Consider the following 23,707-nt stretch of genomic DNA (forward strand, 5'->3'; position numbering starts at 1 on the left):
AGCACAACACTTTACAGTACCTTCAACCCAGGTTCAATCCATGCCACTATCTGAAAGGAGTTTGTATGTTCTCCCTGTGACTATGTGGGTTTCCTCCCACAGTCCAAAGACGTACCGGTTGGTAGGTTAATTGGTCATTGTAAATTGTCCCATGATTAGGCTAGGATTCAATTGGGGGACTGCTGCGTGGTGTGGAGGGCCTATTCCACACTTATCTCAATAAATAAATACTGGAATCAGTATACTGACCGAATGTGTCTCTTTTAACGAACAGGAATACTGTGTTCCACTGTCAGTTGAGCAGAGATCAGCTAATACACTACACTGGTGCCTGGACTCAAAACTAAAAAGCTTTTTACTCTGTGTGACTCAACAGGGCATTTACTGACTGAGATTTTCAAAAGAGGGACAAATCATCACTCTCAACGTTATCACCTTTTATACCATTAGATCAAAGTGCTTTCACTAGGAGGCACCATTGCGTGTTACGCACAATTCTCGCAAGTACCGGAAATTCAGCAAAAGGGAACAACCGCTCATAACTTAGATCTTCTCCTCACACAAAGAAACTCTGCCAAATTACTTAGAAAAGTCATTCAGCAGTTTCATGCGAAGGAGAATCTCCCCAGATGGTCCATTGAGCAAAGACATCACCAGGTGTTGCAGTGGCCATGCTACGGATTGGCTTGAGGTAGATGGTATCACTGGTGGGAGAAGGGAAGTGGAGCTCAATATGGTGAGGTTCAGTGGCCATGAGTTAGAGTAGCAACAATCAGTGGGAATCCCAGAATCAAACAAGGATCGGAAAATTTCTGTGGCTCCAAATAGCCTATTGATATTTGTGATAGAAGATATTTGATACAGAAGAAGAAAATGGGTTGAGATGCTGGTGTCTCAGTAGGAACTGCACCATCATGAGACAGAATGATAGAACAGTGAGCAGGACTGCATGTGGAATAGTTCTGAAGATCTGCCCTTCATAACGAGTTCCCTTCCCTCATCACCTCCCACATCAGCTGCAACTCATATTTGGATACTGAAGCTTGCTCTTGCGCAAATGAATTTACACAGAAGTTTTTGCACATTTTTAGGCAATACTCTGTTTTGGAGGTCAGTACTGCTCCCAAACTACTGTATAATTGAGCAACTTGAAAGCCTGAAAGGCATTGCATGCAAAATCAAACAGATCATGTTTAATTGCAGGTGCCCTGCAGTCCCATTGTTATGTCACAGGCTCCCCTTTGCTTCTGACGAGGTTTTGTTTTCACTCTGTATCAATGGGGAACTTGGTGCTTGGATTCATTCAATGAGAGGAGTTAGACCACTGCCAAACAAAGTCACTTTTGTGACAGCAACAATGGACCAGATGTGGCAAAAGAACATCTGCAATGACTAGCAAAAATATAAAACTCCTCATTTAGTCCACAGGGATCAGTTAAACAGAACAGGCAGGGGATGAGCGTGGGTGAGTGCCCTTTGTTTGAGATATTTTTCCAGGGTCTATTGCAAACTAAATAACCTCACACTCAGTTAATAACATATCATCTGCTACTACGTCTACTTTTTCTCAAACTTGTGCTGATGTTGTTACCTTTAGTTTGTTGTTCATTTTTGCACATGTAGAAGTTGTGCTTAACTTAAGTTTATGTTGACTTATTTATTTATTAATTGACTTGCAGCCTGGAATAGACCCTTTCAGATCTTTGAGCCACACTGCCTAGCAACCCTTGATTTAATCCTACCTAATCTCGGGACGATTTATAATGACTAATTAACTTACCAACCAATACGTCTTTGGACTGTGGGCAGAAACTGGAGCACCCAGAGGAAACCCACACGGTCATGGGGAGAGCATACAAACGCCTTACAGGTAGTAGTGGGGATTGAACCGGTGTCCTTGGTACAGTAAAACATTGGGCTAACCACTACGCTACCACACCGCCCGCGTCTTGAAATGTGGGGTGGGGGGGTGGAAAGGAGTAGAAGTTGGCAGGTGATAGGTGGAAGAGGTTAAACCGCTGAAAAGGAAGGAATCTGATAGGAGAGGACAGTGGCCCATGGAAACGAGAAGGAAGAGGACAACCAGAGGGAGGTGATGGGCAGTTGAGGGGAAGGGTGAGAGGGGAGGCCGAATGGGGGAATGGAAAAAAAGAGAAGGGAGAGGAGAGAGAAATTACCAGGTTAGAGAAATTGATGTTCATGCCATCAGGTTGGAGGCTGCATCATGGCAGCAGAAGAGGTGATGGATTGACATGACAGAATAGGAATGAGAAGTCAAATTGAAATGGGTGGCCACCAGGAGATCTTGCTTTTTGCGGCAGACAGAGCAAAGAGAATAGGAAGAGCAAGTGGGAGAGAATACTGCAGGGTCAGAGGAGGGGAATGGGACAAATGGAATTGATCTTCTGGGTAGCCGGATTGAACCAGTTGGCTGAATTGTCCTTTCCATATCCATAATAAGTGAGGAAGGAATCGAGAGATGTCTATTAACTGTTTGGTGTGTTGGAGATCCTTGCCTGAGCTGCAATACACATTCAGTTATATAAACGCATGGGCACGGCACTTTGTATAGAATTTTTCCCTGAAGCAAAGGAGAATGAGGGGAGATTTGATGAGGGTATACACAACTATGAGGGATATAGATAGAAAAAATGCATGGAAGCTTTTCCACTGAGGTAGGGTGAGACTAGAGCTAGAGATGAAGGTTGAAAGATGATATATTTAAGGGGACCACCTTCACTCAGAGGGTGGAGTGAGTGTGGAACAAGTTGCCAGTGGAAACGGTGAATGTGTGTTCAATTGCAACATTTAAGAAAAGTTTGGATACGTACATGGAGGGCTATGGTTCAGGAGCAAGCTGATGCGACAAGGCAGAATAACAGTTCAGCACAGACTAGATGGACCGAAGGGCCTGTTTCTGTGCTGTAGCATTCTGTGACTCTATTTCTGGCACCTGTAGAATTTATCTGCAATGGGGAGAGTAAATGGAGAGAAGAGGGACCTGAACTGATTGCACACGCATGTTTTAATCTAACTCCAGTTTGTGCACATGGATTGATCCATTCTCCTTCAGCTTTGGTTCACCAGTCCCTTATCAAGATTCCATCATATTGGCCCTATGTTGACCATTTCAAGCAAAAATGTTCTCAACTTTCAAAAGATATGACTGACTTATGTACATTTTAATGCCTTCCAGTGACAAGATTCTTTAAAAGCTTTGGTTGAAATTGGCGTTTGGGAAATTTGATATTCTTTTGCCCTTTCAGTGAAGGCATTTTGTTTATATTAGCATTTGACTGAGGCTTTACACTCCAGGGTTATGCCAACGGCAGCACTGCTTTCCACTGTTCACATACAAACTTGTGGTTTCGTTTGTCTTTCTAGTCCATTAACAAGGCAATGGAGAAGGATCATGATGAGTACAACATTGGTGTCCTCGACATCTACGGCTTTGAGATTTTCCAGGTATGACTTGAGGTTGCAAACTACAGATTGCTTCTGTGCTATTTTTTTCATGTTTCATTCATGAAAATTTAAGTGTCAACTACAAAATTTAAATGTCAACTAAAATATTTAAAACATACCCACTGCAAATTTTTGACCCTAATAAGAGTGAGTCAGTGCAGTGGGATGTGTGAAGTAATTATGTCTATTAGAATTTTATAAATGTTGATTCCTCTTTCAGACTTGAATAAGACCATAAGATACAGGAGCAGAACTGGGACATTTGGCCCATTGAATCTGCTCTGCCATTTCATCATGACTGATCCAGTTCCCTCTCAGCCCCAGTCTCCTACCCTCCATGCCCTGACCAATCAAGGTTCTATCAACCTTTGCCTTGTACTTACCCAATGAATTGGCCTCCACAGCCACCTGTGGCAACAAATTCCTCCTTACCTCTGTTCTAAGTGGATGACCCTCTATTCTGCAGCTGTGTCCCCTGGTCTTAGGCTGCCCCACTGTGGAAAACATTGTCTGCACATCCACTCTATCGAGGCCTTTCAGCATTCTATGGGTTTCAATGAGTTCCCGACTCATTTTTTTCTGAATTCCAGTGAGGACAGGCCTAGAGCATTCAAAAGCTCCTCATATGATAAGCCTTTCAATCCCAGAATCATTTTCGTGAACCTCCTTTGAACCCTCTCCAGTTTCAGCATATCCTTTCTAAGATAAGGGGCCCAAAACTGCTCTCAGTACTCCAAGTGAGACCTCACCAATGTTTTATAAAGTCTCAATATTACATCCTTGCTTTTATATTCTAGTCCTCTCAAAATGAATGCTAACAATGCCTTTGCCTTCCTCAATCTGCAAGTTAACCTTTAGGGAACCCGGCATGAGGACTCCTAAGTCCTTTTGCAACTCGGGTTTTTGAATTTTCTCTCCATCCATCTGCCATTTCTTTGCCTATTCTCCTAATCTGTCTAAGTCCTACTGTAACCTTTCTGCTTTCTTAAAACTACCTGCCCCTCCACCTATCTCTGTATCACCCACAAACATGGCCACAAAGCCTTCGATTCCATCATCCAAATCATTGACATGTAACATAAAACATTGTGATCCCAACAGACCTCTGTAGAACACCACGTTAGCAGCAGCCAACCAGAAAAGGCTCCTTTATTCCCACTCTTTGCCTCCTGCCATTAATGCTATTTAATTGGTAACGTTTGCAGCACATTATTGAAAGACAGTGACTGGCTTCAATGAAAAGGAAACTGTCTTCTCTTGACATTCAATGGCATTGCTATCTCAGAGATCACTATAGTCAACATATTTGGGATTACTATTGGCAAAGAATAACAGGGCCAGCACACAAATACAAGCTATAAAAGTATGTAGGTTGCAAAATTTGCCTCTGATTCAGCACTTGGCTGGATGAGTACAGTCAAGTAGCGCGTAGCATCCAGAACGAAGAAACCAAATGTCCACCAACCACCTCCTTAAAAATTCATTCCCTCCACCGGGGTAACCTAGAGCTGAGCCTGAGATGTGGAACGTCCTAACCAACAACCCTGGAAGTACATTCAGCACGAGGGAGAGAAGAGAAAGAGAAGCTCACTCCTATCTCTGTGGCCATTTAGGAGTTGGCAACAAATGGTAGCTTTTCCAGCAACAACCTCATCCTGTAAACAAATGAACAAATGGAAATTAGCAGATGACAACTGTTATCTTTCTGCTACATCTGCCCATACACCTCCTCCCTCACCTCCATTCAGGGCCCCAGACAGTCCTTCCAGGTGAGATAACACTTCACCTGTGAATCTGCTGGGTTGTCTGTCGTATCTGGTGCTCCCGGTGCAGCCTCCTCTGCATTGGTGAGACCCGTCGTAAATCGGGGGACCGCTTCATTGAGTATCTGCCACAAGCGGGACTTCCAGTGACCAAGCATTTTAATTCCGATTCCTGTTCCAATGTTTCATTCCATAGCCGCCTCTTGTGCCAAGCTGAGGCCAATCTCAGGTGGAGAAGCAATACCTCATATTCCATCTGGGTAGCCTCCAACCTGATGGCACGACTATCGATTTCTCCTTATGGTAAAAAAATGTTTCTCCCCCCTCCCTTTTCCCCACTCTGGCTTTCTATCTCTTCTTTCCTGCCTATTACTTCCCTCTGGTGCCCCTCCTTCTTCCCTTTCTCTTAGACCTGGATACTGATAGTGGATGATCAGCCATGATCACAGTGAATGGCAGTGCTGGCTCGAAGGGCCGAATGGCCTACTCCTGCACCTGTTGTCTATTGTCTATTGTCTCTCCACTTCTATCCAATTCCTCCTTCTCCAGCCCTTTACCTTTCCCACCAACCTGGCTTCACCTATCACCATAGAGCTATCCTCCTTTCCCTCCCCCCCCCCCGTTTATTCTGGCATCTTCCCCCTTTCTTTTCAGTCCTGATGAAGGGTCTCAGCCCTGTTTACTCTTTTCCAAAGATGCTGCCCGATCCATTGAGTTCCTTGAGCATTTTGTGTGTGTTGCTTTGGATTTCCAGCATCTGCAGACTCCCTCATGTTCTCTCATTAGTCTTGCATCTGGGATAAATGTTCAAAATGGTTTAATACTTCACTAAGATAGCAGAGAAATGTCAGGCAAGTGTGGGTTTCGTTCCGCCACTGATACTAAATAAAAGCTCTTGTTATGTATCACCACTGTCTGTGCTCTCAAGATCTTCTATTTATTTTGTAGAAAAATGGCTTTGAGCAATTTTGTATCAACTTTGTGAATGAAAAACTCCAGCAGATATTTATTGAGCTCACACTGAAAGCCGAGCAGGTACGTGTAACTGTTTTAATTTATTGAGGATGTCAAAGGGGGGGCCTGTCATGGATAGACCATTCTTTGCAATCAGATAATTACATTGGGTTTCCATGTAATTTAGTCATACTTCCTGAAACACTCCCAGAGTAATGAGCAGTAGATTTTTTAATAGCATGAGCACAAAGCTAAGCTTGGAAATATTTTGTTTTGCACTTTAGATGGGGTACTGTCCTATTCAGCATTGTTACTAATATAATTCTTTTACGATTTTCACCACTCCTGTCCATTTTGATTTTTGCTCTGGAATTTGATTAAAATCTGAGACTGGAAGTGTGAAGTTAGATTTCTTTATCTGATTTTCCTGAACCAGGGCTTTGTATTTCAGCTGGCCGGCTGCTTGCTTGCCGTAAATCTCAATTACCTAAACAACAATTATTTGCAGCTTCAAAGAATTTCAAGATAATTGAACACTGGTGCCAACCTCGTATGCAAGAGAAGATATCAGTATGAATTTACATCTTTCCCTCTATCCACTGACCCCCTCCCCCCCCCCCACTGGAAAGTTTAAACGGAACTGACCCTGGGCAGAGGACAGATAGAACGGCCAAAATCAAACCTTGATTCCGAATGTTGGGTTCTGTTCATTTCAGCTATGTAAGCATTTAGTTGGAATGCGCACTTTCCCTGTTATGAGCATTTGCGCGGGGGGGGGGTGGCAGGGATTGCGGGTAAGAAAATGGCAGCCCTTGTGTACCGAACATGAATGGAGAAAGTAAGGTTGTTCAAATGAAAGAAAATCTTGTGTTTGTTGTTTCAGCATTAACACTGAAGTTTTTCCAAATAAAAAAGTAAATTGGAAATGAGTCTGAAATGAGTGCAGAAAGAACAGCAGACAAGTGTTTAATATAGTTGCATACATTACATTAACTATGCTGACTGATATCTTTGAAATGTGATCTGTCATGTCTTATAGATGTTTAAACTTGCATCCATCAACATAAGAAGAAGATCTTAGACTTTAAAATCTGCAGTGCTTTTCACAAATGTTAACAATGCACCATTGATTCTGACTTTAAAACAAACGAGAGCAAATCATTGTTACAAGTATCAAATGCGAATGTAAGCTTCCTAGTGAAAACACTCTTCATCTTCCTCACCTCCAAGCATATAATTGAGACATGCCCAATCTGACACCCTTACCCCAATTAAACAGAGAAGCCTGGAAACCGGATCACCTAACGTCATACTTTTTATACACTGTGTGACTCCACTTCAATGAAAAATTAAATGTGATGGAAAATTGAGAACATTTTCTTTCCTCTGCATCTCATGCAGTGATGCACAGGATCCCAAAATTGCAATATGCAACAAAATACCAGTACAGGAGTTTGTAGAAGCAGGTCTACTCATGGAGCTTGCTCCAGGGCCTCTTAATGTACCTGGCTCTATCCCACAGGAAACCACTCCCAACTATGCCTTTCCCAATAATCTGATGACCAAAGATTCCTTTACACCCTCCCACTCCACCACCAGCCCAAATGACCATCTTCCTTTCTCCCTCTGATCTCCAGTATCCTCACTCCTTAATCTCTCTCTCAGTCTCTCTCTCACTCTCTCTCACACTCTCTCTCACTCACTATCTCACTCTCTCTCTCACTCTCTCTCTCTCTCTCACACTCACACAGAGTTTGCTCTTGGGAAAGGGCTTGCACCTTATTAACCCTTGTACAGTAGCTAACTGGTCATTGTATTGTTTCCCCCTTTAGGAGGAATATGTTCAAGAGGGAATTAAATGGACACCAATTGAATATTTCAATAACAAAATAGTCTGTGATCTTATAGAGAACAAAGTTGTAAGTATTTGAACTGATTTCTACACGTACTAAGACTGATGTACAAAACATTTAATCGTTTCCCCTGCTTCATTGCTCATCAGCAAAGATCATAGTATTATAGGTATATTTTTGTAATATTTCCAATTTAGCTTATATCTAAGGTAAACAGGTTGGGACCCCACTTATTGGAACTTAGGATTGATGTTACTGACACAGATGAGATTCTTAGGGGTCTAAACAGAGGATGCTTCCTTTTGTTGGAGAGTTTCTGAACCAGGGGTTCTGAAGGAGTTGGTACAGGAGCCTAAAGACATCCACTCAAATTTTTAGGAACAGCTTCCCCTCTGCCATCGGATTTCTGAACAGACAGTGAACAACACCTCACGATTGTTTTCTCTTTTTGCATTATTTATTTCTTTTAATTTATTTTGAATATATTTCTATTGTAATTTACAGTTTTTGAATGTGTATTCCAATGTACTGATGCTACAAAACAATAAATTTCACAACAGATGCCAGTGATACTAAACCTGAGAGCGCCAGCAACTTCAAATTCCTCAGCATTATCATTTCAGCAGATCTATCATCTGTACCATTACAAAGAAAGCACAGCTACACCTCTACTTTCTTAGAGCTTTGTGAAGGTTCAGAGTGCCAGCTAAACTTCCATAGATGTGCGGTGGAGAGTACACTGACTGGTTGCATCGCGGCGTGGTATGGAAACGCCAATGCCCTTGAACGGAAAAGCCTACAAAATTAGTAGATGCAGTGCAGTCCCTCATTAATAACATTCAACTAGTGGACGAAGACCTCCCTGTTATTATGCACATCTACGTGAAATGCTATTGCAGGAAAGCAGTTTCCATTATCACAGACACTCACTATCCAGGCCATGCTCTCTTCTCGCTGCTGCCATTTGGAAGAGCATACAGAGGTCTCAGGACCCACACCACCAAGTTCAGGAACAGTTATTACCCCTCAACCATCAGGCTCCTGAACCAGAGGGGGAAATCTCTCACTCTACAACTGAACTGTTCCCACATCTTTATGGACTCAATTTCAAGGACTCTTCATCACATGTTCTTGATGTTTTTTGCTTATTAATTATTATTATTTGAGTTTTTTTGCACTTTAGATTGTAAAAATTTTACTTTGAACTTTAATTCTGATTCAGCCACCTACAGAATAAGGGCATGCAGTTAAGACTGTGATGAGGAAGAATTTCTCCTCTTAGAGGGTTGAGCCAATGATATGTGAAATCCAGCAATGGCGTGTGAAATATGCAGAGCATTTAGAAACGTAGGAAGGTAAAAACAATCGGCTATAAATCAGTGTTCCAGTTCAAGATCCTTTATTTCACAGACCCTTGATAACGCTGCAGGCTTCTAATGAATAATGAGGTGGTCATTTGCAAATTAGAGCATCATGTTCTGTCAGTAAGGTAGAAAGGAGTGTCACGTGCTTTTGTGACATCATTGACTAAGCAAGTGATGTCAGCTGAGCCAAGTTAAATCACAGCTGGAAACTTCCAGTCCTGTTTCATGTTAGTCAGGAAGTGGTTTCTGTTGTGTTAGCATCTGGAAAAAAAAGCTTTTATTTCTGATTTGCATATAAAACCAGATGCTTGTTGGACTAATTTCTCAGCTGTGAAATTCTGCCAGTTCACTGATTTCCTTTGATTGTGGTGAGACCAACAATGAGCCCACCCTGTTAGAGGATCACTTAATCATAACGGAAGCCTTGGGATTTCCATGCATGTGGAGTTCATTGCAGGAGTATGATGTTGCTATCAGTTTGACAATGTGATGTCAACAAAGATTATACAGCAGAATTTGTCCCATTAGTTTTAAACTGTGCTTCTACGTATGAGTTGTGTACCAAAAGAGCTTAATGCATCCATTCTTCCCAAAATTACAGTGACTTCAGACTGTTGGCTCCCACCCATCCTTTGTAGTTTCTTTTACCAATGTCTGTAGTACCTTACCCAGTCAGTCAGAGATTATCGTCGTATGCACAGATGCAATATAAAAAAACTTGCTTGCTGCCACATCACAGGTACACAGCATCATTTCGGTAGCATTTGCAAATAAAACATAAATTATACACAATTTACATGAAGAACACAATCAGAACAAAGAAAAACAAAGTTCATTTTAGTACAAATTGATCAAAGTGATCATGTAGCTGTTTTTGGACTTGCTGGTGTACATTTCAAGAAAAGATCACAAGATCTGTGATTTCTGAATGCCTCTGCCTTAAAGTTTACATATTTGCCTTTCTTTTATGTTGGGCTGTTCCAAGGAGCTTTGAAAATGACCATGAAGGTGTTTTGAGATCTGCAAAGCCAATTTCACCCATGATCCTGCTGTTTTCCTTACATTCAGCTTCCAAAATCTTGCCACGTTTTGCCTTGTGTTGATCAGGGATTTCCAATCTGCTACCTTCTTTATAAAGCTTTCATCTTGGGAATCATCTCTTCCTTATGAAAATGTGGATGAGAGAGAATGAGAGAGGGAAAAAAGTTGCCAGCGCCTCATAATCTTCTGTAGTATGTCCTATCTCATTAAGGTACTGGACAATTTTATCCCCATAGGAAAATCCAATTTTATTATGTGGATTGAAAGCCCCTTCAATAAATATTTCAAAACATGGACTTTTATCTATCTTTGGTATTTATGCAAGGACTGTTTTCCACTCTGTAAAATATTCATTAAAGATTGTACAGTTTCCTTCCTGGTTTGTGGTCCACAAGAATTCCTCAGTGATCAGACAGCTTGGTGACATCGCATTTGCTGGATGTCGGAGACTCTGTTGAACACAAGCCTCACAATAAACATCAGTAGTCGGAAGAATTCTGTGCCACAGAGAGATCCCTGCATCTGAGCAGGCAGTTTTCTTCAAAATGGACAGCAATGTATCAAAAGAAATATGGACATGTGCACTTCTTCGATCAAAGATTATAGGACTGTGAAATATATTACTAAAAGTCGTGAAAAGCTGACAGATTAATTTTTAAAATGAGTAAGTCTGGGTGACTTCTTGTAAACATTTCCAGAACAGTTTTGTGAACAAGTTCACCTTCGTCAGGACTAACTGAAAGAAGAGGTAGTAAGAGATTTGAAAGTGGGAGGGGGAGGGGAAGATCCAAAATGATAGGGGAAGACAGGAGGGGGAGGGATGGAGCCAAGACCTGGAAAGTTGATTGGCAAAAAGGATACCAGGCTGGAGAAGGGAGAGTATGGGCAAGGAGTCATAGTAAGAGGGACAAAGGGAGAAAAAAGAGAGAGAAAATCAACTTTTGCCAATCAACTGTCCAGCTCTTGGCTCCATCCCTCCCACTCCTGTCTTTTCCTATCATTTCGTATCTCCCCCACCCCCTCCCACTTTCAAATCTCTTACTATCTCTTCTTTCAGTTAGTCCTGACAAAGGGTGTCGGCCTGAAACATCAACCATACCTCTTCCTAGAGATGCTGCCTGACCTGCTGTGTTCACCAGCATTTTTTATGTGTGTTGCTTGAATTTCCATTATCTGCAGATTTCCTCGTGTTTGCATTGTGAAGACGTTCGGTTCGTTTCAATGTTGTGAGCTATTAACTCTGTGCAGTAAGTTCTTGCAAAATTAATGCAAGGAATTTACTCACCATTACGGCCTATCTTGATTTGTCTTGGACTGACTGTAACAATCTGTACTGCTTGACAGAACCCACCTGGCATTTTAAGTATCCTGGATGACGTCTGTGCAACAATGCACGCAACAGGAGAAGGAGCAGATCAGACCTTGCTCCAGAAATTGCAGATGCAGATTGGAACCCATGAGCACTTCAACAGCTGGAACCAGGGCTTCATCATTCACCACTACGCAGGCAAGGTAACCAAGCATAATGAAGGGGAAAAAGTTCACACTGGAATGTGATGCCTACGAGTCTCTGTGTGACTGTGATCAGAGTTGGTAATACTGCCCTGTGATGGGAATCGGGTTCTGAGCAGCTCAGAGGAGGTCCAGGTCGGCCACCACCCCATCTAGAACCGAAGCCGATAGTGACAACGGGTTTGGGTTTTGGTGTCACAGGGCAATACAGCACAGGTACAGGCCCTTCAGCCCAACCAGACCATGCTGACCGCAGTGTCCACGCATCTCGTCCAAATTTCCTGTATTTGGCCCATATCCTGCTTCTTCATATGCCTATCCAAATGGTTAGGTTGAGTTGTTCTCCGATCTTGGCAATTCACTTGCAAACGTCTTGTTGTTACTGGGCAAAAACTTGCACAACACAAGATTGATGCTTACACTGGTCATTACAAAGTAGAGAGAACATTGGTGAAGAACACCAGCCAAACCTTGTGTGGCCCCTCCATTCATTGTATATCAATTTGGTATTGAGCTCCATTCCAAACATGTTTTCCCAAGGAAATTCCCAGTCTGTGGCTGCAAGAGGAGTGGAGCCCAGTCCTGTTGGCTTACACGCACATGATCTCCAATCTGATGAAGGACCCCACTTTCTTCATTTTCCCAGGACCCTAAATCCATGGAATTCTTTACCTGCTGTGGTTTTCACTCCCTACCAGGCTTGTAAACTCCAAGCCTATCATTACCTGCTTAAACCCTTTTCAACCTCACTGCTAATCTGCACCAACTCTTCACTGAGTCTTCAGACTCCTTCCCACTTGTGTGATTTAGAAAGCAAAATGCAACTAAGACGATGTCTATTAACAAGTTATTTGGTGGTGGTGTTAAGATTAGATTTCCCTCTGGTCACTCCTATCTAGTACGTTGCTATTGTTTTAATAGGATGTAGCAGTCCTGTGTTTGACTAATTAATTTGTTGACAATATATACTGCAGACATTACATACCAGGAAAAGGTTAAAAGTTGTTGAGGAAACATCGTATGATTTACAAAGCACTAAGACTCGCTGGAAGAACTCCAGAACAGTTGTACAATCAGTATTACAATTAGACCAAAAGTGTTAACCCAAGTTTTGGGAAACGCTTTCAACTTGGATTAGAAAAGCTAGGAACTGCAGCTATAAGCAGTAAATCTGTTACCACAAATCATTTCTCATTCATTTTTTTGCAATATTAGTAAGTCTAAGATCACATGGCTAGGCTTCCTGTTCCTATCTGTCTCCGGGCTTGGCTCCAATTGGAATCCAATGGTGAAGCCAGTTCTCCACAGTCTCCCCTGTATTACCTTGTAAAACCTGTGTCTCTGATGAGACCCCCTTTACGTTAATAAAAAAAACCCAACCTAAAGAACAAGACTGGTAAGAGTTTTCCTCTTATTTTAGCTTAAATTATCTGATTACTTTAAATTAACTTTTTAATTGTATATATTTTTATCTTCTGATATTATTTTATAGTCATTTAGACTCGGAGTGGTACAGTAGTGTAGTGGTTAGCACAACGGTTTATAGTACCAGCGACCAGGTTTCATTTCCCACCTCTGCCTGTAAGGAGTTTGTACGTTCTCTCCGTGACCACGTGGGTTTCCTCCGGGTGCTCCGGTTTCCTCCCACAGTCCAAAGACATACCGGTTGGTAGGCTAATTGGTCATTGTAAATTGTCCTGTGCTTAGTCTAGGATTAAATTGGGAGATTGCTGGTAGGGAGGCTCAAAGTACCAAAAGGGCGTATCCACGCTATACCTCAATAAATAATAGAAACAAATAAACTTGCTACAGCATTGACAGCTTTATAGTTGAACCATCAAAATAAGCTTTCAGTGTCAACACAAATAATTTCAGCCTTCGCCATATTCCTTAACATCTTACTTTGCCCTTTCACTCTTCCATTCACCAACAACCATCTGTGATTGTCTGACTAAGCTGACTCGTGTGATTAGTGTCCCTGTGGGAATCTGGTTTGGAGCGCTGGCTCCAAATGTGAATGTGGACCCTTTTCCTCCTCTAGTTGAAGCTGAACATTCAAAGAGGGTTGGGAAAGCACTCAGCCTTTGATCACAATTGCTGAGAGAGTGTTGGCCACCAGCCACTCTCACTGATTCCAGGCAGACAGTGCAAGCTCTCTCAACGTTTGACCCCTTTCCATTGCAGCAACCTAACAAAGCAGGGTGATCTTTCTGGACGTAACAAGGAGGGTGTGTGTGGCTTGAAATCTGTAGAATAGGAGTGACAGGAATTCTCAAACAATTATAGAGACATAAAAGTACCAAAGAGGCCCTTCAGCCCATTGAGTCCCTACCAGCTATCAACCACTCATTTTTATTAATTATATTTAGTTTCTTATTGCCCCACACTTTCATTAACATCCCCCCCCCCACAGATTCTATCATACACTAGACGTTAGGGTAGTAGTTACCAACCAGGGTTCCACGAACCCCTCTGTTAATGGTAGGGTTCCATGATGGGGGAAGAAAAAGGTTGGAAACCCCTGCATTAGGGACCATTTACTGTGGCCAATTATAAATAAGAATCTGCATGTCTTTGCATTGTGGGAGAAAACTGGAGGACCCTAAGTAAATCCCCCCCCCCACCCCCGCACTATCAGGGAGACATGCAGACTCCACACTGAAGGACCTGAGGTCAGAATTGAACCCAGGTCTCTGGCACTGTGAGACTGTGGCCTGACTGACTACACCACTGCACCATCAGTTTTGCATTATCTGCATCAAATTCTGTTTGATGCATTGGCTTTCTATTTACTCAGAAGAAATCTGAGGTGGTTTGCATTTGTATACGGCTGTGAATAATTGGAAATATGTGTTTATCTGTTAACTTCATTCTTCTAGAGGGTCAGGTTGAGGAAACAGATGTCTGGTTTATTCTGAAGATCAGAATAAGTTTCTCTAGCATTAACTCTGCTGTGACTGTTAGTGGAAATGTTTTGAAAATAATTCTTGCTAGACATGTGAACGGGCAAGTAGTGTTCAGGCCATTGAATTTTCCCTTCCCGCCCAGGTGTCCTACAACGTGGAGGGATTCTGCGAGCGGAATCGAGACGTTCTTTTCACCGACCTCATCGAACTCATGCAGAGCAGTGAGCTGTAAGTTGAAGGGGGCTGGTTTGGTGTCAGCATGCTGCGTTTTGAGCTGAGTGAAGAAGTTGCTTTGCCTGCATGCTAATTTGATTTGTTGCTGCTTCACAGCCCCTTCATTCGTGCACTTTTTCCCGAAAGTCTGCAAGCCGAAAAGAAAGGTCGCCCCACTACAGCTGGCAGCAAAATTAAGGTATTTTCAGCCTTCTCTTCTCTTCGATGGTCCCTTGGGTTGAGGATACTTACTTCTGAAGTGACTGATAAACCCAGTGTGGCTCTTGTAGAGCCTGGCAGAGGTTTCTCTACTTTGAACAGTTGCGGGCCAGAGGTTCCCAACAGCTGTAGAGATGTTGCACACTTCCAAGGAGGCTTTGAGATCATGCTGGAATCATTTGCTCGCTCCACTCAGTAATATGATGTTGCAGAGGAGCTCAGAATAGAGTCTGGTATTGGGGATGTGAACGATATGACTTGGTTTCCTGTAGCTGGAGGTTCTGGTATGGGGAAAGGTGCTGAGCTTGTTTAGCTTATCCTGCCAGTGGAGTTTAATTTGGAGCCAACATTGATGGTATCTTGGTGGGCTGCAGTTAGCCCATGTTTTGGAAGCGATCACTGCTGCCCATAAGTTTCCTGCCAGCGTTAGGTCTTGACCTTTAACCTTTTCCTCCAGCAGCCAGAAGCTGCCGTCATGCAGTGAAGACAGCAGTGAATTATCTGTTTTTCCAAAAGGAATGGCTCCTAAGAGACAGCAAGTAGTCCACTTTATCTAGGGTCACATCATGGATCATGTCTGAAGTTGGTTTTGTATATATGTACGGGACTTTCATATTAGAATTAGTTTATTATTGTCACATATACCGAGGTACAGTGAAAAACCTGCCTTGCATACTGTTCATACAGATCAAATCATTACACAGCGCATTCAGGTAGTACAAGGTAAAACAGTAACAGAATGTAGTACAAAGAGTAACAGGTAAGAGAAAGTATAGTTCAGGTAGACAATAAAATGGAAGATAATAGCGTGGTAGACTGTGAGGTCAAGAGCCCACCTTATTGTAGAAGGGAACAATTCAATAGCCCTGCAACAGCGAAGTACAAGCTGTCCGGGTAGTACGTGCGTTCAGGCTTTTGTACCTTCTGCCTTGATGGGAGAGGGAAGAAGAATTTAACGCAGATAAGTGTGAGGTGTTGCACTTTGGGATGACCAACCAGGGTAGGTCTTGCGCGATGAGCATTAGGGCACTGAGGAGTGCCGTAGAATAGAGGATTCTGGGAATACAGGTCCATAATTCTGTGAAGTGACGACACAGGTAAATAGGGTCATAAAGAAACCCTTCGGCACATTGGCCTTCTCAAATCAATGTATTGAGCACAGGAGTTCGGATGTTATGAAGAAATTGCATAAGACATTGGTGAGGCCTAACTTGGAGTATTATTTGCAGTGTTGGTCACCTATCTACAGGATTGAAAGAGTGTGAGAAAATTTACAAGTATAGTGCCTGGACTGGAGACCCTGAGTTACAGGGAAAGATTGAACAGGTTAGCACTTCATTCCCAGGACTGTATAAGATTGAGGGAAGGTTTGATAGAGGTATACAAAATTGAGGGGTATAGATAAGGTAAATACGAGCAGGCTTCTTCCACTGAAGTTGGGTGGGACTACAATCAGAGGTCATGGGTTAAGAGTGAAAGGTGAAATGTTTAAGGGGAACATGAGGGAGATCTTCTTCACTCAGAGGGAGGTGAGAGTGTGGAAGAAGCTGCCAGCGCAAGTGGTGGGTGTGGGTTCCATTTCAACATTTAAGAGAAATTTGGATGGGAGGATAGTGGTCCAGGTGCAGGTTGATTAATAGCTCAGCATGGACTAGATGGGCCGAATAGCCATTTTCTGTGCTGTAGTGTCCTATCCCTCCATGACTAAGAGAATATCTAGCATTGTTGGGGTCTTCAAATATGCCGACTACTGAGGCAGCAAGAAGTATAGACAGAAAATTGTGAATTTTCAGTGTCAGCTTCAATTACTAAAATGCTTCCATGAACAAGCCATGAATGGCTTGGGGCTTGGCCTCTGAACGTACAACTGCAGAAGTATCCTCTACAACTCACTGACTGAGCTGGGAGTAAGAGTGGCCTTGGAGCAGAGACAACAGAGACTGAACCATTTTCCATTTGTCCTGTGTATTATCTCACCTCCAGCCGGGAGCCCGTGGGGGGTGAGGTTCAGCTTTGTGGTCAGAAGGGTTGAGAAAATTATTGGGACCAAGAGGCAACCTTCGCTGGAGTTAGGGGTATTGCTGCTCCACTGGCTCAGATCACAGTTTCCAAGCAGTCAATTAGCAGAAGGGGGGGTGGTTTGCAGCCAAATTTGAGGAGATAGTCCTCCATCTCTTAGAAAAGTCCATATTAAAGGCTGATTGAAAGCAAGCTGAGAACACAGAAGGTGCAGAGGAGAAAGAACAGAAGGAAGAGAGAAAAGGAGGTGAGGAGATATTAAGTGCAGGAAATAATGAAGGGCGAGAGAGGGGAGTGAGTGTGGGGACAAGGGCAGACTGAGATCAAGGGCGGGAGGAGTAAAGGAAGGGTGGGGGATGGAAAGCACAAAGGAGGTAATGAGTAAGGACTTTTGAGCTTGTGTCAGCCCATGTGTCCCTGTGTGTGTAGGACAGCAAGTGTTCTCCAGTTCCCTGCCTTGCTCTGCAAAGTCTGTGTGGTAACCGATGTGTTAGCAGCCAGGTTTCAACTTCCAGACTTCCAATCAACCTTCAAGCTTCGATCTTCAATAGCGACCCTGGACTAGCTGATGACAGGACCCTAAACTGCAGACTCGAACTCCGAGCGCATTGATGCCTCCTGCTTGCAAGGACATTCGATTCCGGGAACCATCGACATGGGACAGCCCATCATCCACGGATGCCCTTAGTCATCCATCCAACTGAACTGAACCATGCACGCAAAATGCTGGAGGAACTCATCAGGCCAGGTCCTGACGAAGGGTCTTGGCCCAAAATGTTGACTGTTTACTCTTTTCCATAGTTGCTGCCTTGCCTGCTGAGTTCCTCCAGCACTTTGTGTGGGTTGCTTTGATTTCCAGTGTCTGCAGTAAGTCTGAGCCGTGATCTTGACAGTATCCGCAACTCAACACCACCTTGCTGGAAGCTCCACAAGTAACTATGACAGTGGATGTGATCTTCATCATCCAACAACTCTAAGAGCAATGCAGGGAACAGCAAAGACTATAGTACATGCCCTTTCAGCCGTGGCCTTTTCAGTAACTAGCATTCCATTCTGTCTACTGTTGGGCACCAAATCACAACCCTGGACTGTCCCTAGTGTACCACACAGTACAGGGTCCAGTGACCTATAGTACAATAGGCTGAGCACGTCCTAACCTCAACAGCACAACTGTCACAGCTCCCCTTTACAAAGAACATAGAATAATACAGCACAGTACAGGCCCTTCGGCCCACAATGTTGTGCTGACCCTCAAACCCTGCCTCCCATATAACCCCCCACCTTAAATTTCTCCTTATACCTGTCTAGTAGTCTCTTAAATTTCACTAGTGTATCTGCGTCCACCACTGACTCAGGCAGTGCATTCCACACACCAACTACTCTCTGAGTAAAAAACCTTCCTCTGATATCCCCCTTGAACTTCCCACCCCTTACCTTAAAGCCATGTGCTCTTGTATTGAGCAGTGGTGCCCTGGTGAAGAGGTGCTGGCTATCCACTCTATCTATTCCTCTTAATATCTTGTATACCTCTATCATGTCTCCTCTCATCCTTCTTCTCTCCAAAGAGTAAAGCCCTAGCTCCCTTAATCTCTGATCATATTGCATACTCTCTAAACCAGGCAGCATCCTGGTAAATCTCCTCTGTACCCTTCCCAATGCTTCCACATCCTTCCTATAGTGAGGCGACCAGAATTGGACACAGTACTCCCAAGTGTGGCCTAACCAGAGTTTTATAGAGCTGCATCATTACCTTGCGACTCTTAAACTCTATCCCTCGACTTATGAAAGCTAACACTCCATAAGCTTTCTTAACTACCCTATCACCTGTGAGGCAACATTCAGGGAGCTGTCGACAAGTACCTTCAGATCCCTCTGCTGCTCCACAGTACCAAGTATCTTGTCATTTACTTTGTACTCTGCCTTGGAGTTTGTCCTTCTGAAGTGTACCACCTCACACTTCTCCAGGTTGAACTCCATCTGCCACTTCTGAGCCCACTTGTGCATCCTATCAATGTCTCTCTGCAATCTTTGACAATCCTTTACACCGTCTACAACACCACCAACCTTTGTGTCATCTGCAAACTTGCCAATCCACCCTTCTAACTCCACATCCAGGCCGTTAATAAAAATCACAAAAAGTAGAGATCCCAGAACAGATCCTTGTGGAACACCACTAGTCACAATCCTCCAGTCTAAATGTACTCCCTCCACCATGACCCTCTGCCTTCTGCAGGCAAGCCAATTCTGAATCCACCTGGCCAAACTTACCCGGATCCCATGCCTTCTGACTTTCTGAATAAGCCGACCGTGAGGAACCTTGTCGAATGCCTTACTAAAATCCATATAGATCACATCCACTGCACTACCCTCATCTATATGCCTGGTCACCTCCTCAAAGAACTCTTATCAGGCTTGTCAGACACGATCTGCCCTTCACAAAGCCATGCTGACTGTCCCTGATCAGACCATGATTCTCTAAATGCCCATAGATCCTATCTCTAGGAATCTTTTCCAACAGCTTTCCCACCACAGACGTAAGGCTCACTACTCTATAATTACCCGGACTAATCCTACTACCTTTTTTGAACAAGGGGACAACATTCACCTCCCTCCAATCCTCCGGTACCATTTCCGTAGACAACGAGGACATAAAGATCCTAGCCAGAGGCTCAGCAATCTCTTCCCTCGCCTCGTGGAGCAGCCTGGGGAATATTCCATCAGGCCCTGGGGACTTATCCGTCCTAATGTATTTTAACAACTCCAACACCACCTCTCCCTTAATATCAACATGCTCCAGAACATCAACCTCACTCATATTGTCCTCACCGCCATCAAGTTCCCTGTCATTGGTGAATACCGAAGAGAAGTATTCATTGAGGATCTCGCTCACTTCCACAGCCTCCAGGCACATCTTCCCACCTGTTTTTCTAATCAGTCCTACCTTCACTCCTGTCATCCTTTTTTTCTTCACATAATTGAAGAATGTCTTGGGGTTTTCCTTTATCCTACTCGGCAAGGCCTTCTCATGCCCCCTTCTTGCTCTTCTCAGCCCCTTCTTAAGCTCCTTTCTTGCTACCCTATATTCCTCAATAGACCCATCTGATCCTTGCTTCCTAAACCTCATGTATGCTGCCTTCTTCCACCTGACTAGATTTTCCACCTCACTTGTCACCCATGGTTCCTTCACCCTACCATTCTTTATCTTCCTCACCGGGACAAATTCATCCGTAACATCCTGCAAGAGATCCCTAAACGTCGACCACATGTCCATAGTACATTTCCCTGCAAAAATTTCATCCCAGTTCACACCCGCAAGTTCTAGCCTTATAGCCTCATAATTTGCCCTTCCCCAATTAAAAATTTTCCTGTCCTCTCTGATGCTATCCTTTTCCATGATAATGCTAAAGGCCAGGGAGCGGTGGTCACTGTCCCCCAGATGCTCACCCACTGAGAGATCTGTGACCTGACCCGGTTCATTACCTAGTACTAGATCTAGTATGGCATTCCCCCGAGTTGGCCTGTCAACATACTGTGACAGGAATCCATCCTGGTCACACTTAACAAAGTCTGCCCCATCTAAACCCTTAGAACTAATCAGGTGCCAATCAATATTAGGGAAGTTAAAGTCACCCATGATTAACAACCCTGTTATTTTTGCACCTTTCCAAAATGCTTAGAAGCCGAGAAGATGTTACTGCTAAATTGCTTTCCCTTGTAGACTGTGAGGGGCTGGAAAAAGAGAGGAAACAGTATCACAGCTTAGTCACCGTCCGCTGCTGGAGCTGAGTCAGCTTGGTGAGAAGGTTAAGCAGCAGGCCGGCCCAAGGGGAAGCTGAGAACAGACGGCGTTCATGCTGCTAACACCAGTCACAGTAAACCAAGATGCAGAAGAGAGACCAGTGCGGACAGGATGTTAAAACAACCTCAGTTGTCAGGTGAACTCTGAACTGAGCTTACAATTTCTACAGACGTACAAATTTCTGAGAGCATTCTGACTGGGTGATGATATGAGTCAGCTGCACCTTTCCTGCCATAACTGCCTGTTATGAACCGAGGTTCCAGTGCACAGGATCACAGGAGACTGCAGAGAGCTGTAGGTTTAGTCTACTCCAGCAGGGGAACAAGCCTCCCCACCATCGAGAGCATCTTCAAAAGGAGGAATCCTTCATCCAGGACGTCCCCCCTTCTCATTGCTATCAGCAGAGAGGAGACACAGGAGCCTGAAGACCCACACGCAACATTTTAGGCTTCTTTCCCCCTGCCATCAGATTTCTGAACGGTCCATGAACACTACATCTCTTTTCCCTTTTGCAGTATTTATTTTTATTGTAACAGAGATTTTTATGTTATTCACTCTATTGCTGACAAACACCACATTTTTTGACATATGATAAACTTGATCATTTAAACTTTAAAACTGCTGCTTGGTTGCACCTTCGTTTCTCTTGGATTCCTGACAAATTTTTACGTTATTATTTCTGGCTGTTCCATCAGTTTTGTTTTAATCACTCATCTGGCAGCCGATCTGATGTGTGAGTTGGTTTACTGTACACTAACCGAGTGCCATTGCTGTGTGCTGTTGAAACAATGGGCAGCCTTCAGTGTTGTTTGCAGGCAGGCTGGGCCACAGCCAGCAGCCTTGATCTGCTTAGAGAGGCGCGTTCACACTGGTCTGCCCCTTCTCTGGGTTAGAGTCGAGTGGTACTGTAAAGAAATGCTCTGGATAGACAAAGTCACTTCAAGCTGATTGATGGGGACGTTTCTGAGGATTTGAAATTGGTTTGTAACTCTTGAGCAGAAAAGCTCAATGTTGGCAGAGAATGAAGAGTTTCCTTTCTCGTGCACTTCTGAAAGAAACATGATCTCTAATCAGTTGTGTAACCCTGGATCGTCTTGTTGGATTGTTCTGAGCACTGACGTCCCTCACACATACTGTTTCTCTCTGAATCCTCAGATTATTTCCTGCATGCTCTGACTTTAGCTTTGTTTTGTCTTTTTCAGAAACAAGCCAATGACCTGGTGAGCACTCTGATGAAGTGCACCCCTCACTATATCCGCTGCATCAAACCCAATGAAACCAAGAAGCCCAGAGACTGGGAGGAGAGCAGGTGAGAGCAAGCAACTGAACTGGCCATCCTAATCACTCACCCTGTCCCTTCTACACTTGTTCCACTCCATCCACTGAATTGTGTGGGGGAGCAAGTCCCCATGATCACCCGACTTCTGTGTTTTAATTTGGACAGCTCAGGTTACTGACTGGAGGCTTGGGGCTCCACTGCTGATCCTGACTCCCATCTCCAACAGGCTTGCATCTGGACACGAGGCGCAGTGTGGCCTTGGGTGAGGGGACACTGCAGTGGTGTCTGGGTGGCAGACTGGGCCTGGTATCTTCCTGCAATGTTATGTACTGTTAGACAAATGTTGCTGCCCCTGCTGTACTGCACCACCAGTGGCGGCAGTGACTGGGAGAGGGTGAATTTTCCCATCGTCCGGGGCAGCACCACTGCTGTGAGGGGGCAGAGTGAGTCCCAGCATTATCGAGAACAGACCTGAGCAGGGCAGAGAGTCTCAAGCACCTGGGCCTCTCTGCATGGCCTGCCCCTGGGAACTGCTGGTGGTTCTATTGTCAAATAACCAGCATCAGAGTGGTTGTGTATGCACCATTGGCCTGGCGGATCAATCCAGAGTGGGGGGGGCCAGGGGCTGGGGTGGGGCACCCTCACCCGACGGGCTGCAATCATGATGATCCCTTAGCCACTCAGCAAAGGCCAATAAAAAGAAATAAGGTGTAAGCAGAGCAGCCTTTGTTGGAGTGAACAGTGCTAGAGTGGTTAGGCTTGGGCGAGAACAGGTGGAGACTGTAAGTAGGTTTCTAGTAAGTATGTTTTTCTCTTTCTATGTCTGTTAGCAGTGCTCCTCAACCACCGGGCCACAAAGCATGTGCTACCAGGCCACGAGGAAACGATATGATTTGGCAATATGAAACGATATGAGTCAGCTGCACCTTTCCTCATTCCCTGTCCCGCACTGTTGAACTTGAACATAGAGTTGCCAACTGTCCCGTGTTAGCCGGGACATCATGTATATTCGGCTAAATTGGTTTGTCCCATATTGGACCACCCTTGTTCCATATTTCCCCTGCTAAGGTAGAGCATTCCCATGAAACCATTGAAAGCCGAAATGGCGTAAAGCAAAGAAGCAATTACCATTAGTTTATATAGGAAAAATTTTTGAGTGTTCCCAGACCCAAAAAATAACCAAATCACACATAACACATAAAACCTAAAATAACACTAACATACAGTAAAAGCAGGAATGATATGATGAATACACAGACTATATAAAGTAGAAATACTTAACAGAATCGGGAAGATTACACCAAAGCCAATTTGTAGAAA

At 43.9% G+C, this 23,707-nt stretch overlaps 1 protein-coding gene across 2 annotated transcripts in view; it reads left to right on the top strand.

The window, feature by feature from the left end:
* myo1ea (myosin IEa) overlaps positions 1-23,707 on the top strand; it is a 279,339-nt gene that overhangs the window by 129,610 nt on the left and 126,022 nt on the right. For both annotated transcript variants that reach the window (XM_072278417.1, XM_072278418.1), the window contains exons 11-17: positions 3,385-3,465; positions 6,177-6,263; positions 8,015-8,101; positions 11,785-11,952; positions 15,001-15,086; positions 15,189-15,270; positions 22,311-22,417. In XM_072278417.1, coding sequence (XP_072134518.1) covers positions 3,385-3,465; positions 6,177-6,263; positions 8,015-8,101; positions 11,785-11,952; positions 15,001-15,086; positions 15,189-15,270; positions 22,311-22,417 — 698 coding nt within the window. The remainder of the gene's footprint in view (positions 1-3,384; positions 3,466-6,176; positions 6,264-8,014; positions 8,102-11,784; positions 11,953-15,000; positions 15,087-15,188; positions 15,271-22,310; positions 22,418-23,707) is intronic.

Source organism: Mobula birostris, chromosome 14 (assembly GCF_030028105.1).
Source record: "Mobula birostris isolate sMobBir1 chromosome 14, sMobBir1.hap1, whole genome shotgun sequence".
Lineage (NCBI taxonomy): Eukaryota > Metazoa > Chordata > Chondrichthyes > Myliobatiformes > Myliobatidae > Mobula > Mobula birostris.